A 16,880-nucleotide genomic window follows, 5' to 3' on the forward strand; every position below is an offset into this window, starting at 1 on the left:
GCATCTAATGGTCACAATCACCAGCTACAAAGGTATGGGGTGCAGGGACATGTCTACACTGCTTTGATTCGCTGCGCTTAGAGGCGCACCAACTTGATACCACTGTGCATCCTTCTCTACGGGGTCTTCGCTGGTTGGTGAGAAAAGCGCACCTGCTACCCACAACTCCTAACTCGTAGCAGAGGCCATTGTAAGAGGTAGTAGCTTTCAGCCTGTGAGCTGCGCAGCCCTCTGGGGCCACAGAGATACCGAGGGTCCAGATATCCATAGACTTCCAGGCATTCTTTAGAAACTGATAAATAAAAGCTTAACTACTATGATGTCAGAGCCGACGATTTCTTTTTTCTTCCTCCCTTCCTTCCTTTCTTCTTCTTCTTTTTTTTTTTTTTTTTTTAATCTCAGAGAGGGGTCTTCACATTTGCAATGGTCAGGAAACACTCTCTCAGGGAGACCAGACGAGGATACAAGAACTTCTGGTATGACAAGCAAGGACCATGCACAAGTGAGAGAGATCGTTTCTAGCGTGAGGTTTGAAGAAAGCAGACAGGAAAGCCTTCATGAAGAAGGAGCCAAGGGCTGGGTCTGAGACCGCAGAGACTGAGCAGAGGCAGAGCTGATGGAGACACAGATGCATTCCAGGGGAGGAACCAACACGGAGACCCTTTAAAGGTCATGACTGCCAGACAGATTTTGATGGATCCTTTTTCTTCTGCTGCTGCTTTTTGTTGTTGTTGTTGTTTATTTGTTGCTGTTGTTGTTTTTAGGATTTAGGAAGGATTCTTCATATCTCCTACAAGCTCTCCCCCCAACCAATTTATCATGTATATATTTCAAAAAAAGCAGCAGTAACAGAAGTGTATTAAGAAAAAAAAATGACTAGCCCTTATTATCAGTTCAATGAGTTCCTTGTAGACTTTTTTCTATGCTTTCCATTTATAGAAACTCTTTCACTATCTACTATGTACTAAATATGTGTTTGACACTTGATCTAAAGCTACTAATAGTTTTCTGGAATAAGGATCACCCAGTGGTATATTCTACTCAGCATCCCAGTCTTCTTTACATTGGCACACACTTTCTAATACCTGCAGCCATGATTCCAAACAGAGTTATTAATTATAACACACTCCTTTATAAAGCAAAGAAGTTATTCTTTGTGTGTGTACAATGGTGGGGAAATCTCTGCTCTGTGGAATCATGCATTATTATTTCCTAGTCTCTGAGTCTGTTTGCTTGTCTGCAGAATGGGGATACCATGTGTCCACATTCAGGGTTATCTTTAGCTGAACAAAACTGGTCTTATGAAATAGGAGTATGTAGAATACTACTCAGACACCCTATAACATGCCCTAACTACGATGCCAGTCCTGCTGAGCCTGTATCTTTTCTTCAACAAATACTCGGATTAAAATTCAGAAGCAATTTTGTGGCTTTATAGTAAGCACTGGAAGCCTTTTCAATCCAGGAAGCCACCCACCAAAAAGAGCCAGGGCATCACGGCTAAGGTAGGAGAAAAAGGAGCAAGGGATGGAGTGACAGAAAATGGGAAAGAAAAAAAAGCTAAGAAAAGAGGTGTGCCTGGTAGAGAGGAGCGGACGGCTGCAAGTAACTGCCTCCTGGCCCCCAGCCCAGCCCAGCCCAGCCCAGCGCACTCTGCCTATCAAGCCTGGCCAGGAGGCACAGGCAGCCTGGTAGCCCAGACAGGTCCTCAGGACCTCAGCTTAGGATGGGGCCTCCTACACCTCTTGTCCTGACATTCGTTCATGCGTAGCTTCACTTAGCCGTTTCTCTGCAAAAGCATCACTGCCCTCCCCAAGCATTCCACTGAGAACTCCTACAGCTGTCAAAGGGGCAGAGGGGAATCAGGTGAATAAGACACAGAGCTTTTTCCAAAGGAACCTGAGTCTTATCCTTACATCCCCAGAGGGGCTCCACGGAGCACTGGCTGAGCAAAGAGCAAGCAGGAAGTCAGAATGAACAGACAGGAGTAGCCTGGAATCTTCGGAGCACAGGCTCGTCCTCAAGACGAGGTCCGCAAAGGAAGGTCTGGGGAACACCAGGGCCTTCTAATGAAAGCAAATCAGCTCGCCCTTCAGCAGATCTACTGAATCAGAAACTCTGGGGGAGTGACCCAGCAGCTGTAGCAAGCCCTCCAGGGGATTCTGGGGCATGCGGAAGTGAGAACCACTCGCCTGGAGAGAAGTACTGAAAATCGGAATAATGCTTCAAAAGAAATCTACAAGAAGCGGGTAAGCAACATGAAGAATGGGTGGAGGGGAAAGGGACTCCAGAAAAATGTACTCATGAGGGCCTGGGTGAGGGCAGTGGCAAGTGAGAATGGGAAGAAGGGTGACAGCAGAAGTAGGAAGGGTTAATGAAGGGGATCTGGCCAGTCACTGGGTCTAAGGAAGGAGATCTAAAAACAGTAGTTCCATTTAATCAAAAATAGAAGACCGGACATGGGGGCCAGGTTTGAGAAGAGAGTCAGTTTAGCTTTGGATATATGGAGACCATATCCCTTTCAAGATAGTAGTTCAACCTCCCAGTTCCTATTTTGAGAATCGCTGCTCTAGAGTATAATTTTATAACAAACTTTTGGTTAAATAATTCTATAATTAAGGTTAATTTTTGTGTGGTATACAATCCTCAAAACTTTGAGAAACATGGAGGTAAACAGCCAAATCCAAGCTAAAGAAGTTAATTATATCCCTAACAGCCATCAACTTGACAAAGTAACCTGAAGACAAGATATTTATTATTATTCTAATTAGCAATTAGAATACTTAGCAAAGGTGTGAAGATGAAGCAATAACTGAGCTCTATGCCAAAAAGGCACCCATTTAAGGCATAGGTGAAACTGGGCAAAAAGTCACGCTGTCACTTACTTGTAATATACTCTGTAATTTCAAGAGAGGAGTCTGAGTGAAAGGGGAGCGGGGGTGGGGGGGGCCCACTAAGCAAAGATTTGTGCTTTGAAATTTGTTGCTCTTTGATGTGCATATGTCCTATTCTTCTTGAACAAAAATGTTATTTGTAAACACTGGGTGTTAGCAACCTTAATTATACCTACAAAGGGGAGGGACTGCACTCCGAGTGTCAGGAATCACAGCTCGCACAACTGAGTTCAAATGTCTATATATGCTACAAACTTGAGCCATTTCAAAAGGAGGGTATTTCATTACAGGGTCATACAAGTACATGTCACTATTTCTAGGAACACCTACTTAAATGAAAAAAAATACTTCTGGAATTCTGAGTCAAACACACGACAGTCACATCAGTGGTCCTGAGTCCATTCTGCAACATCTGTATAAGCTAAGGTTCCTCTTGAGGTCAGTCTCCCCACGTGGGCTGAATTAGGAAATGAAAGTTCAAGTTCCACGCGGGACCAGTAAGGGCAAGACCACAGTGGACATCTGTGTATCTGTGGTTCCCAAGACCAGAACCTTTGCCAATACTGGCCCTTGCTCCCGCTTTCTGAAAGTTCATTTTATGACACGGGACTTTTACAAAAGACCCACATCAGTACCTGTTCTCACTAACTGGAAGAAATCTGGAGAGGAGTTTCGCATTTATCCAAAAAGGAGTTTTGTGTTTATGTTGGTCTTTTGTAAAAGGGAAGTGGCATAACTTGAACTCTTGGAAAGTGGGGGACACTCTTGCTTTATGCCATTGAGGCTTACAAAAGCTTTCACAGGGGCGCGCTACTTTTGGATAGCAGAGGAAACCTGTATTTGACAAAAAGGACTCTTGATGTGAGAGTCCTTTTGCGCATGCTCCTATTTAAATGCAAAAAGGGAATTACATCCTTGAGGATTTCTGGGCGATAGAAAGACCCAGGGGGCACCTGGGTGGCACAGCGGTTGGGCGGCTGCCTTCGGCTCAGGGTGTGATCCTGGTGTTATGGGATCGAGCCCCACATCAGGCTCCTCCGCTATGAGCCTGCTTCTTCCTCTCCCACTCCTCCTGCTTGTGTTCCCTCTCTCGCTGGCTGTCTCTCTCTGTCAAATAAATAAATAAAATCTTTAAAAAAAAAAAAAAAAACAGACAGACAGACCCAGGCTTTATAAACTGGTCTCATTCATCTCAATCTAGAAAATGGGTATCTGCAGGCCAAGACATTCAAGTTCCCCTTGTGTCACTACTGTTTACTCTCGCTAAGGGGGGAGAGGCAGGAAGAGGAAGGGAGACGAGAGGGAAGGAGAACTGTGTAGCTTGAAAGGAAACTGTTGACAACGCAGCTGGATTTTAGTGTTAAATCCATCTCCAGGGGGAAAAGCAGCAGGTAGAATCACAGCCCTGGGGGCATAGTTTTTTGTGTTGCTTTTTGGGGATTGTTGTTGGGTTTTTTTGTTTTATTTTGCTTTTTTTTTTTTTCCTGTTGCCAATAGCCTCCATGTGAAATACTCTTCCCAGCACTTACATTTTTACATGCAACTTACCCTGCCCAGAACCACCACTGTCTGCTTTTCGGGCACAAAAACCACTCTTCCATCCAGTGACCTCTTAGAGAGACTCTCTGGCCATCGAGTCTCATTTCCAGCAACACTAGATCTTTGCTATATTGAACCAGGGCCTTTAAAGGCCTGTCAGTCAGTGACCTTCCCAAACATACTTCCTGAACGCTAACAGACAGGACGTCCAAAACACACTTAGACTCCCCATGATATGATAAACTGTCTATGTCCCAGCATAACGGGGAACCCTCAGGCTCACTGCTCACGCTCACCACTGACCTCGCTGACTTCCTGAGATCCTTTATGCCCAGAGAGGAAAGAAAGGGCAGAACCCTCACGTCACCATCAGTGTGGGTTCTGTCATCTGAGTGCAGGAACAATGGAGGCTAAGTGAATATTTCCTGAGCGCCTGCTACATGCCAGCCGCTCTGCAGGTGAGAAAACAGCCCCAGAGGGAGGCTTTGGCAAGACATCTAAAATGTCCTGGACCCAGCTCCATGGACACCCAGTACGGTAAGAGGTTTCTGTGGATCGCAAGCAGGTTCAAACTCACCCACACGCTGCTCGTCTCCATCTTCGAAGAGCCAGGCCCAGATGACCAGTGGCCGACGCGCTTTTTTGGTTCCTCAACACTTTCCCTTCATCCTCAGAAGGACTTCCATTTCACCCTCGAGTTTCCTACTTCCTGAACCCCCGCTCTCCCAAGAGGAGGATGTGTGCCTCAGTGGGGGGCAGGGGCTGGCACAGTACTTAGAAACTCTAGTTCTGTGCAGCCAAGCACATTTCAGTGTCATCACCAGGGGAAGTCTCACCAACCACAGAAGGGAAAATAGCACCCTCCCACCTCCGTGAGAGGGAAGAAAGTCTGGAGGCACCAAATCCAAATCCCCACAAACACACGTTGTTCCAGCAAAACAAAACTGCCCGCGGCATCTCTACGTGCCTGCCGTCTAGAATACGCGAGACTGCCCGCGGCATCTCTACGTGCCTGCCGTCTAGAATACGCGAGACTGCCCGCGGCATCTCTACGTGCCTGCCGTCTAGAATACGCGAGACGCTCTGCTCCACTTCCGACTATTCTAAAGGGAACCAGCGTCTATCTCTCATCCACGGCTGGCCTTCTAGACATGAATGTGAGAAGGAGGGATTTTTGTCGAGAGCCTCAGAAAGTTTACATTCGTCATTTTTCATTTGGCACGAGTTGACCCTGCCTGTGGGAGGAGGCTATTTTTAAATTTAAATAAATATTCCAGCACACACTTCTGTCATTTATGAAAACACACACTCCCTGCTTAATGAAGCTCTGAGAGGCAGCGTCCTTTGTACAAAATCACACTGCGTTGTCAGACCTGCTCTACCGTATTCCTATTCAGTGAATGTATTAAGCTTTTACTGCCCGGTTAAATGGAACCCAGAAATAAATTTTTCTAAAACAATCATCTTTCTTTCTTTGAATTCCTAAAGGCAGCTACTTAATACGTCTGTGGCCTGGTCTTGGCACGGAGATCAGAAACGGCCTTCAGTTCCGTCATGCCCGCCCTTCGCTTTGCAGCCCACTCATCCCCCCACCGCTGCCCCATGACCAGCACCACCTCATTCAAAACCCTGGTCACTTTCAGTGAGTAGAGGAGCTAAAACCACAGGGAAGCTCAGTTAAGTTTCTGACAATATGAGTCTAGTTAAGAAAAAGTAATTAGCAAGGTGTTTCATACTTTGTTATGAAGAAGCCTGTAGTCTTAGGAGAGGTGCTAAAGTTACCGCAAAGTAGGAAAATGCTGATGTTTGCACACCCCCAGAATAATACGTCTAAACAAAAACACCCCCCCAAATACGTGCTCTCCATCCAGTCCCACTGCCCCGACTGCTAGGACCACTTGCTGAAAATGCCCTCAGATGCCGTAACGCTTCAGAAAAACGTGTTTGAAAGCTCTGAGCACCACAGCAGCCAAGCTGCTATGGATAAAATTAAAAAGGCAAATTGTGTACATCTTTGTTTGACCACACGTACAATTATTTTACAGTCAGACCAGGGAAGCATGGGCAGTGGGCGAGTACTGACCAGAAACCTGCAATTGCAAATGGCAAGTAAATGAAGGTTAATGCCCCCAAATGGGAATTTACACAAGTACTATTGACAGGTATGAAGCCAGGAGATTCTCCGAAAGTCCCACCCATACTTCCAGTCAACCATTCCAAGTCTTCCCAGGGATGAGAATTCTGTTTTTATTTATGTTTTCTACTTACAAATGACTGCAGAAACAACTGGACTGTTCCTAATATTCCTCCTTTCCTCTTCATGCTCCCCGCTACCTCCCACCGGCTTCAAATTCGTGAGTCTAACATCCCCTCTTGCAGGTGCTCTGCCACAGACCGCCAGGTGGGCGGCCATGGTTCCACCATCCAAATGCACCTGCCTTTCCCAGAAAACATCTCTTTCTGCTCTGCCCTGGCAGCTCCCATGCGGACCCTCTCTGCGCCTCTGCCTTATGGCGATGTTTGCCCCTTCCCTGCTGGACACAGTGCCCCCACTCAGAACCAGCCCCAGCCATTCAAGTCCAGCGCATTGCCATTCTTTGCCTTTTGTTTTTTTCAGCTTTACTGAGGTGTCATTGATAAAACCATGAGGCCCCTAGAGTGTACCTAGAGTGTACGTCTACACTGTGAAAAGATTCTCACCATGGAGTCATTAACACTCCATCACCTCACAGATTTACATTTTCTTCTTCAGTGAAAACACTTCAGTCCTACTCTCTTAGCGAATTTCAACTGTACAGTGCAGTGTTCTCAACCACGGTCGCCATGTTCCAGGTGAGCGCCTCAGACCTTGCTCAGCTGGCAGCTGACAGTTTAGGCCCTTTTCTCCCTATACTCCCACCCCCAGCCCCGGGCAACCACCCTTCTCCTCACTGCTTCTATGAGTCAGCTTCTCTGGGTCATTTTCACTCTTTGAATTGCCAATGTCATTACCCCAGAGGCAGGCAGTTTGTCTGTGCAAGTCCTATGTGAGTCTTTGTCAAAACTTAAAACCACGCTATCTATTCAGTGTTGCTTCCACAGGCCAGAGATATTCCATTTAGTTTGCCCCTTTCAGAGTTCTTAGCAGAGAGTGAACCAGAGCTCCAGCTTCAGGGCATGAGAACAAGTGGCTTTAAGGACACTCCTCGCCCTCTGCCAGGGACAGACGGAGTCCTTGGCGGTACTGCCCTCCGACCAGCAAGCTGCATGAGGCCAGCAGCCTCTTCTTCCCCGGGACGGGGCACACATTGCTTGGCCGATGCGCAAGTGCTTCTGAATGGATGCCTGTCAGATAATTACTCTGTGACTCACGGAGGATTAAATCCAGAGTGTCACCTCCACCATATGAGACCGTCTGGAGCACAAGACTAAAACGCTACAGCAAGCTGCTAACCATATATAGCCCACCATGTGGACGGGTCAATCTCAAGCTTTCATGCCGAAGAGCCAGCCAGCGAGCATGCGCCTGAATGTCATTAGATCACCTGGTGTGAAAGTCATCCAACTTAGACAAGATGAGTGATATCCAAAGAACCGGTTCTGCATCTTGAAAGATATGAACCCACACTGGAACCAAGGAGCTGTAACTAACAAGTTTAAACAGTGAATCTGTTATAGACTAATTGGTTTAGTTGCCAGAGGTAAATTTGAAACGAAGTTGTGATATTCTCAAAATGAAGTCTCAAAAAGACTGTGGGCTTATTGGTATAAAAAAGTTTTTTTGGGGGCACCTGAGGGCTCAGTTGGTTAAGCATCTGCCTTCAGCTCAGGTCATGATCTCTGCGTCCAGGGATGGAGTCCCGCATCGGGCTCCCTGCTCAGCGGGGAGTGTGCTTCTCCCTCTCCCTCTGGCTTGTGCACTCGCTCGCATAAATAAATAAAATCTTAAAAAAAAAAAAAAAAAAGCTCTTTGCATCCTACAATTTACTCCCTTCTCTAATATTTAAAAGCAAAGCAAATAACTTGGGTTTTCATTTTAATACATTACAGTCTAACAGTAGTTACCCGAAATCTCTCCATCCTAATTTGACAAGTAAGCCATCTCAAGGCCTATAGGACATCTCTCACCAGTTAAAGGAATTCTCATATTCTTTCTACTCCCTCCTTCAGCAATTACAATGATTCCCTTTTATACTTTGGAATGGTTTGTTGCCTGAATCCCTTAAACTCTGGTAGGTGGGCCTATGATCCCATCAGCACCAAGTTTTGCTCTGACCCCATCCATGTCCAACCTGGTGCAGGGGCAGAGGAGGAGGGGAGGCAGAAGCTCATCAGAAATACACTTGTGTTCCTGCAGCCCGGGTTCAGACAGCTCCATGCCCCCGGCCCCGGGCCTCACTCCCACCCCATCCGTGACATCCTTGACAGTATCTGATCCCACACCCAACCTCACCCTCTGCCGGAAGCTCAGACTCCAGTCTTCTATTACCTGTTCCTTCTCTTCCTTCCATTCCATCACTGCCTGCAGACTCATTTGCCATTGTGCAATGCCCATTTTCAGAAGAGGCTGCTCCTGCGTTCAAAGGTCTAGCCACTGGCTCTTCAAATTCATCTAGACAGGGGCACCTGGGTGACTCAGTCAGTTAAGCGTCTGCCTTCAGCTCAGGTCATGATCCCTGGGTCCTGGGATCGAGCCCCTCATTGGGCCAGAGCAGGGAGCCTGCTTCTACCTCTCCCTCTGTCTGCCGCTCCCCCTGCTTGTGCATTCTCTCTCTCTGTCAAATAAATAAATAAAATCTTTAAAACAATCTAGACAGACCCCAACTTTCCTTATTATCCTTATTTATCCTCCTCCTCCTGCCCCTGAAAAGCCCTAGTTATAATATGTAACTTTCAATTACTGTAATGAAAGCAGAGTAACAGAGCTCTCAATATTCCACTAACTGTACGATACAATTTTGCCTCTTTGGATTCAGCTGTTTTCTTGTATATAAAACATGATGTTTAAAAGAGGAGGCCTTGGGGCGCCAGGGTGGCACAGCGGTTAAGCGTCTGCCTTCGGCTCAGGGAGTGATCCCGGCGTCCTGGGATGGAGCCCCACATCAGGCTCCTCTGCTGTGAGCCTGCTTCTTCCTCTCCCACTCCCCCTGCTTGTGTTCCCTCTCTCGCTGGCTGTCTCTATCTCTGTCAAATAAATAAATAAAATCTTTAAAAAACAAAAAAAAGAGGAGGCCTTTACAAAGAAAACGAACATTTCCTGAACACTCAGTATGGGCTGAGTGGACACTCTGCAAATGTCTCTGCAGTCCTCTTAACGTCCATGAGGGGGGGCAGGTACTGTCGCTCCTGTTTTCCAGGAAGCTGAAGGTCAGGAAAGTCAGGGGAACCTGCCCAAAGTGGCCTGGTCTAAGCAGAGGAGCCAGGCCCAGCCTCCGCCACATCCTCGGCCTCCCTGGTCCCTTCCAGCACCATCACGCTCTCCTCTGTCCCTTAGCTGCAACCACTACAGCCCGGGCCCTCACGGGTGCCGAAGGGTTTCTAGTCACTGAGGCGAAGGTCATCTTCACCAGAGAACACGGGGATCTTGGCCAACAGGCAGAGGCAAGGAAACATGCACGTCACTTGTGAAAGTGATTATAGGCCACACGGACACAGAAAACCTCGCTTCCCTCCACAGCTCAGAGGTATGGGGCAGCAGCAGAAAAATTCTGTGGCAGATGGAAATTCCTCCCCGACACACAGGGAAAGGCAGCCCTTCGGGTCCTGCTACTGCAGGCAGGTGTCAGCTGCCACCACAGACGCGGGGGCACAGCCCTCTAAACATGGTCCAGATCAAACCACGGTTGAAAGTTAAGAAAGGCTTGTTGGCTATGATCCAGCAATTGCACTACTGGGTATCTACCCCAAAGATACAGATGTAGTGAAGAGAAGGGCCATAGGCACCCCAATGTTCATAGCAGCATTGTCCACAATAGATAAACCGTGGAAGGAGCCGAGATGCCCTTCAACAGATGAATGGATTAAGAAGACGTGGTCCATATATACAACGGAATATTACTCAGCTACCAGAAAGAACGATTTCACAACATTTGCAGCAACATGGACAGGACTGGAGGAGATTATGCTAAGTGAAATAAGTCAAGCAGAGAAACACAATTATCATATGGTTTCACTCATTTACGGAACATAAGAAGTAGGAAGATCGGCAGGAGAAGGAAGGGAAGAATGAAGGGGGGGGTAAACAGAGGAGGGAATGAACCATGAGAGACTGGGGACTCTGGGAAACAAACTGAGGGCTTCAGAGGGGAGGGGGTGGGGGAATGGGCTAGGCTGGTGATGGGTAGTAAGGAGGGCACGTATTGCATGGAGCACTGGGTGATATACGTAAACAATGAATCACGGAACACTGCATCAAAAACTAAGGATGTACTATATGCTGACTAACATAACATAATAAAAAATTATTAAAAAAAAAAAAGAAAGAAAGAAAGGCTTGTTGGATTCTGTTCCAAACTCTGGCTTCTCTGTCCTGTTCCACAGCCTATGTCCTCACTGCCTACATGGGGCTACAGCTCGAGTGCTAACATCCTCTTTATCACCTTGACTTTTTTTTTTTTTTTTTTAGATTATATTTATTCCTTTGAGAGAGTGAGAGAGGGAGAAAGAAAGAGCACAAGAGCAGGGTGAGGGGCAGAGGGAGAGGGAGAAGCTGACTCCCTGCTGAGCAGGGAGCCCGATGCAGGGCTCGATCCCAGGACTCCCCAGATTATGACCTGAGCCGCAGGCAGACGCTTCACCAGCTGAGCCACTCAGGCATCCCTATGACCCTGACTTTTAAAAGGAAATGTCAGAAGCTCCAACTTATCAGGAACCTCTGTGCTGCCACTTTAAGAAGGTGTAGCTTGGAATCAGCCGGTGTGGGTAGTAATGAGATGCAGCAAAACCAAGAAGTGCAGATTCCTCTCCTGTTAATATCCAGGTAAGGTTTATGGGAAGAGGAGGGTAAAAATCTGGATGCAAAATGGGGGCAAGGGGGCGGGGGATCAGGGTGTATGGTGCTTACTTGTTTTCAAAGTAGGAACAAAACAGCAATATTTTATTCTGGCAATCAGTTGCTCCGACTGTGCCAGACATGCAGGCTCTCTGTGAATACGTAAGGAAATGAATTAAGTGCTTCTTTCTGCCATAGCCGTATGACCACGCTAGCTATATAAAAGCATCTATAATTACCGAGCATCAGAACTCAAAGCTCATCTTAAATTCAATATTTTAAGTTCTTTTTTAGACATGCAAAGCAAATTTTGTATCTATTCCTAAGACCTACAAGTTCTGAGAATCAGAGGTAAATCCACTTCTACGAGTGAAGAGAAAAATCAGGAAGCCTCTCTACGAGGTAGTGGAATTAGAGATTTTAATTTTCTTTCTGCTTATCGGTAATTCTTAAACTGTTCCACACAGGACATGCATGCTTCTTTTCCTAAGTCTCACAATGACTTCATGCTAGGCTGGAGCTTAAAAGGCACACTGTAAGTGCCTCCACATTTCTCATACAATACGAATTAGGCATTTACAGTTACTGCTGAATTATAAATATCTTAAATCTGCACTTGCCAAGTACTCTTTTCATAGTGATAGCAATGCTACTATGAGACACCAGGCCCTCCTCCAGAAGAAAAGGAATGTCAAAAACCTCACACACATCTATTAGAAAAACTGAATTCTACTGCTTCTTGGTTTGTGATGAGCTGAAGTAAAAAATTATTAAGTCACATTTACCTTCTAAATAAGGTATAAAACCAACTTTCCTTGGCAATAATTCAGTCATTCTATTTTTACATTTTGGCACGAATTAGACTGACATATCTTCCATATATTTTAAAAGTTTCAAATTAATGAATCCAAGCAATTGTCTAAAGGAAAGCAAAGAACTAAAACCCTATAAATAACAAAAAGGTACTCATCGGTGGGCGCCTGGGTGGCACAGCGGTTAAGCGTCTGCCTTCGGCTCAGGGCGTGATCCCGGCGTTACGCGATCGAGCCCCACGTCAGGCTCCTCCACTATGAGCCTGCTTCTTCTTCTCCCACTCCCCCTGCTTGTGTTCCCTCTCTCGCTGGCTGTCTCTATCTCTGTCAAATAAATAAATAAAATCTTAAAAAAAAAAAAAAAGGTCCTCATCGGGCCAAGGCTCCCTTTGAAAGGGCATCTCTCCTGCTCATGGCCATCAGCCTGGGGAGTGGTACAGGATGGGGAAGAAGAAACATCATATGCGTTGAAAGTTATAAATACTGAAATCGATTCCGCCTTGGGTAGGGGAAAGCGAGAGACTACAACGCAGAGAGTAGGCCAAGAGTCCCCGCATCAGTGAGAACCTGGCTGCTTCATCTTTTCAAGGCCTCACGTTTTGTACTAAAGAGATTCAGAAGGGAAGGAAGGCAGAGCAGAAGCATTAAGAAAGAATCTTTCTCAAAAGGGGACTTTAGCGTTTGCTGGGCCATCCCACCCATTCGGCCCTAATTAGGGAACACACGCTCTGGTTTCATTTTCGTGATGACAACAAGGCGGCCTGTAGTTTGCCCAAGTTCTCTACAACCATGGTGCTCCACGACTCAGCGTCTGATACCTCCCGAATGCCCTTGGCTTGTTCACGTCCTGCCTGAAATTCTGTGGCCACGTTCCTAGCCCGTGTCCTGCCCAGTTCCTAGCCTCACCTTTTCCTAGGTGAAATCTCAGAGCCCCTTTCAAAAGCTGCGCGATGTGTTCTAAGTAGAGGTATACCACAGATGAGAATCCTTCCTTCTGGAATGTTTGTTCGACAACTCTCTTCTCGGCTGGAACATAAGCCCTTCGGGAGCAGGGACTCTATGCCTGTCCTTTCCCGCTCACAGAATACTCCGGGCCTACTGCAGTGCCTCGTACAGGGTAGAAACTCAACAGGATTTGTGCAATGAACCTCTATGTGACTACAGGGAGATACCCCACCAACACCACCTCTTTTGTCCCTCTGTCCTGTATTTTGGCCCCTACCCTCCATCTATTACCCTGTTGACCCACGTTGGTGTGTTGAGCACATTTTGGCTTACAAAGTGCCCTTGCAAGCAAATATCTGATGGTGACTGATCTGGACCAGTACAGCACTCAGTGGGGAGTCTGGGGAAACGCAGGGAAAACGCACCCGGCAGGGAGGCCAGCCCCTCCACTTACCACCACCTCCACAGACTGCATGGAGAGGTCGCATGGCGGCTTCAGGGCTTTGGGCCTCGTGGCGTACCAGAAGGTGGTGAGGGCTGCAAAAGCTCCAAAGCCCATGAGCGTGTTGGTCGGCAGGGTGCGGACGTACTGTCGGAAGTCAGCCAGCTCTGGCATTCGAAAATACCGGAACAGCTCGTGGGCTTGCATTGTCCCGCGCTGGTGGTTCCCTAAGCTGAATTCTGTCAAGAGAGAAAAAATGTCACATTCCTCCCAGGAAGGCAAGGCTTGTCTCCGGAATTCCCAAAGGCCAACCAGCCGACTTGATGCCTTGCTGACCCATCAAGGCATTAAACCCACAGTCTAACGGTCCATCCAGCTCTTTCCTTGGCTGTCAAATCTCATTTCTCTAAAAACACTTTAGAAATTCATTTTATGTCTGCCGGTTTTGAGTCGAGCTTCCATTCCCCACATTAAAAAGGTTTTACTCACGAAGAATTCTTGCCACAACATGCTCAAGTGGTATAAGTCACCACCTCCTTCCCTGACACCGTCTCTGTCCTCTTGCACCTGATTCCACTCAGCTCACATTATCACGGCTAATGAGAGCAAAGGAGGAGAGGCACAAAGAAGCCCACACCCCCTACCGGCCGTCCGCTCCCACTTCTTCCCACACATCTCAGAACTAGCTCCCAATGGGTAAAGGTAAAACACACCAACCTAAATTTCACCGTGCCTCTCGCCTTCCCCATACTCTATACCACAAAAGCAGCAATACAAATGTAGGGGAACTGTACTTTGTATTCTGATCCGTTTCTTTTATATTCCTTGAGATAGTATAGTTAAAATAGAATAATGATAAAAGGGTGCACATAAACTTTAAACCAACCACCAAATATCTAGGGAGAGATTGCAGCGTAGTATTTGACCAAAAGTATAGAATGGTATTTAAGATCCCAGATTCGAGAGCCAAATCCCGTCTTCCCAGCTTATTAGCTGTAGGACTGGGGACACATTACTTCACCTCCCTGAGACTTGTTTCCCTCAGTATAAATGGAAGCTGAAAATAGTAGCGATCCCGTGGGGCTTTTAGAATGACTAAATGATTTACACGGAAAGCTTAGAATGGCATGGGGCACCAGAAACTGCTCGATACATTCTAGGTACCATTATTATTTCGTCTACCAAGACTCTGTGATTAGTCCTGCGTGCAGAACAATCAGGGACAGAGTTAATTAAAAACAATGCTTGACCCACCACAAAGAGTTTACAGACAAAATTAAGACGTCAAACACACAAAAGAAAACTATTTGAAAAGCCTCGCCCTGGATATTATAGACAACTTATATATACATCAATATAAAAAGTGGGCAGTACAGACAATAAATAAGAATAATTCTTATGAGAGAATCATTGACGAGTAAATGCCCTAAAGCACGTTCGGCAGTAAAGCGAAGGACGTAACAGTAAATGCTCTGAAGGCTTTCCTCGTCCACCCGGTGCTAACATTTTAGCTGTCCTTTAGAAGGTATTTGTGATCTACTTCTTACATGTTCTTTCAAATAGCTAGGTCACAAAGCTGAAGGATTTCCTTTTTTCTAATACAGAAATCTTTACATTTCAATTCATACTATCGTAATTTTTTTTGTGGAGTAGCAGAGGATCTGTTGTTTTCACCAGCCTCCAATCCTGCAGCATATCTGCTCAGCTCAGGCAGTCTTGTGCCGCAACAGCTCTGTGTAGGTGTGTACACACACACACACACACACACACCCCACACAGAGGAAATTTCCAGGTTTTACATAACAATCGAGAAGGAACAGAGAAGCAAGATTTCTTCAGGTCATAATTGTGGAGAGAGAGCTCCAGGACTTACAAAGCCACTCACCATCTGTGCCACCCCGAGCTGACTGCTGGGTGACACGCCACTGCAGAGCAGAAGAGGTGGCGAGGGTGGGGGAGGGGTGGGGGGCTCTGCAGGAGCTCAGCTGCCACTTACCGACCTGCCAAGGTCTCTCAGGGCATTAGTCACATGCCGAGTCCTGCGATGCTGCCCACTGGGCTAAAGGTAACTAGCAGACAAAATTCATACTTGACTTCCCGGGAGAAGAGAGGGTGGAGGATGGGCCAATGAGCAGCTGGGAGCAGAGTCACCCCACTGCCCCACCCATGGGCAGGGACAGGCATCAGTGTCACTGCCAGGGCTAGATCTGAAAACAGACACTGTTTTCTTTCTGCTCAGCTTCCTAATAAGAAGAGACAAAGGACATATTTTTAAAAACCAGTGAAATACACGATCGGATGTTGGGTGGTTATGTCGAACCAACATGAGACAGACCAAGAAAGAAACAGATTGTCCGGAGTATACTCCCAGCAGATTTATTCTAGGTGAATGCATAGGAATTGAGCTACTCTGATTGGTGCCCATCACAGAGCACGCAGCGTGTGCCCGGCCCTGTGCCGGCAGCCGGGAGGAAGGGGCTGATGACCTGGTGCAGGCTCTCCGTGGGCTAACCGGCTGCTGGGGAAGGCACAAAATGAAGCAAGCCATGTCTGCAAGGTGTGAGAAGCGTTACCATCAGTGGGAGCTGGGGACGAGGCAAGGCCTCTGTGAGGAGGGCACGCATACACAGAGACCATGAGGATAAGCAGACAAATCGAGTCCGGCTCCTGTTGGCACCAAACGGTCAGGTTTCATAAACAGCACGGCTACCCTGTGAACTCGGAGCAACCTGACGAGTACAGTGTGCAAACCTGCCTCCCCCTCCAATCACCTTCCAGCCGTCTTCATACCCACGGCTCCCCAAATCTGAATAGACTCTCCCCCCCCCCCCGCCACACACACACACACACACCCCCTGCCCTTGTCTCTTCTCTCCCACGGGTTCCTGAGTTGATTTCCATAAAACCTAGATTGCGTGAATTTGCAGGGGCTGTTCAACAGAATCCCATCCCTGTGTGAGAATATGAAATAATTCCCCCCAAATGCAGTCCTAAGCTGGTGATTTTTTTTCTATTTTAAGCATCAGCAGTAGCCAAGCTGCAGACAGCATTAGACTAAGAAAGAAAAAAAAAAAAGTCTACTTCTAGAGAGAAGACATAAACTAAGAAACTAAAAAACTAAGAAAGAAAACTTGAAAAAAATAAAAGCTTCAGAAAGTTACTGATTTAATAGCACCCATGCAAGAACATTTAATCAGACACAAGCCTGTAATGCTAAGGGTTTAAATCCAGCTACATTCTTATCTTTCGTGGGTAATGACAAGGTATAGCGGTTTAAT

At 46.7% G+C, this 16,880-nt stretch overlaps 1 protein-coding gene across 29 annotated transcripts in view; it reads right to left on the reverse strand.

The window, feature by feature from the left end:
- Nucleotides 1-16,880, reverse strand: part of ACSL1 (acyl-CoA synthetase long chain family member 1) — a 291,625-nt gene that overhangs the window by 30,476 nt on the left and 244,269 nt on the right. For 26 of the 29 annotated variants that reach the window (XM_057303548.1, XM_057303553.1, XM_057303549.1 and 23 more), the window contains one exon: nt 13,615-13,841. In XM_057303548.1, the coding sequence (XP_057159531.1) occupies nt 13,615-13,809 (195 nt within the window). In that variant the 5' untranslated portion in view covers nt 13,810-13,841. Of the gene's footprint in view, nt 1-13,614; nt 13,842-15,487; nt 15,676-16,880 lie in introns of those variants that run through there. The other 3 variants (XM_048226404.2, XM_048226413.2, XM_057303546.1) reach the window with 3 other exon arrangements.

The sequence above is a fragment of the Ursus arctos genome, unplaced genomic scaffold, assembly GCF_023065955.2.
Source record: "Ursus arctos isolate Adak ecotype North America unplaced genomic scaffold, UrsArc2.0 scaffold_27, whole genome shotgun sequence".
NCBI lineage: Eukaryota > Metazoa > Chordata > Mammalia > Carnivora > Ursidae > Ursus > Ursus arctos.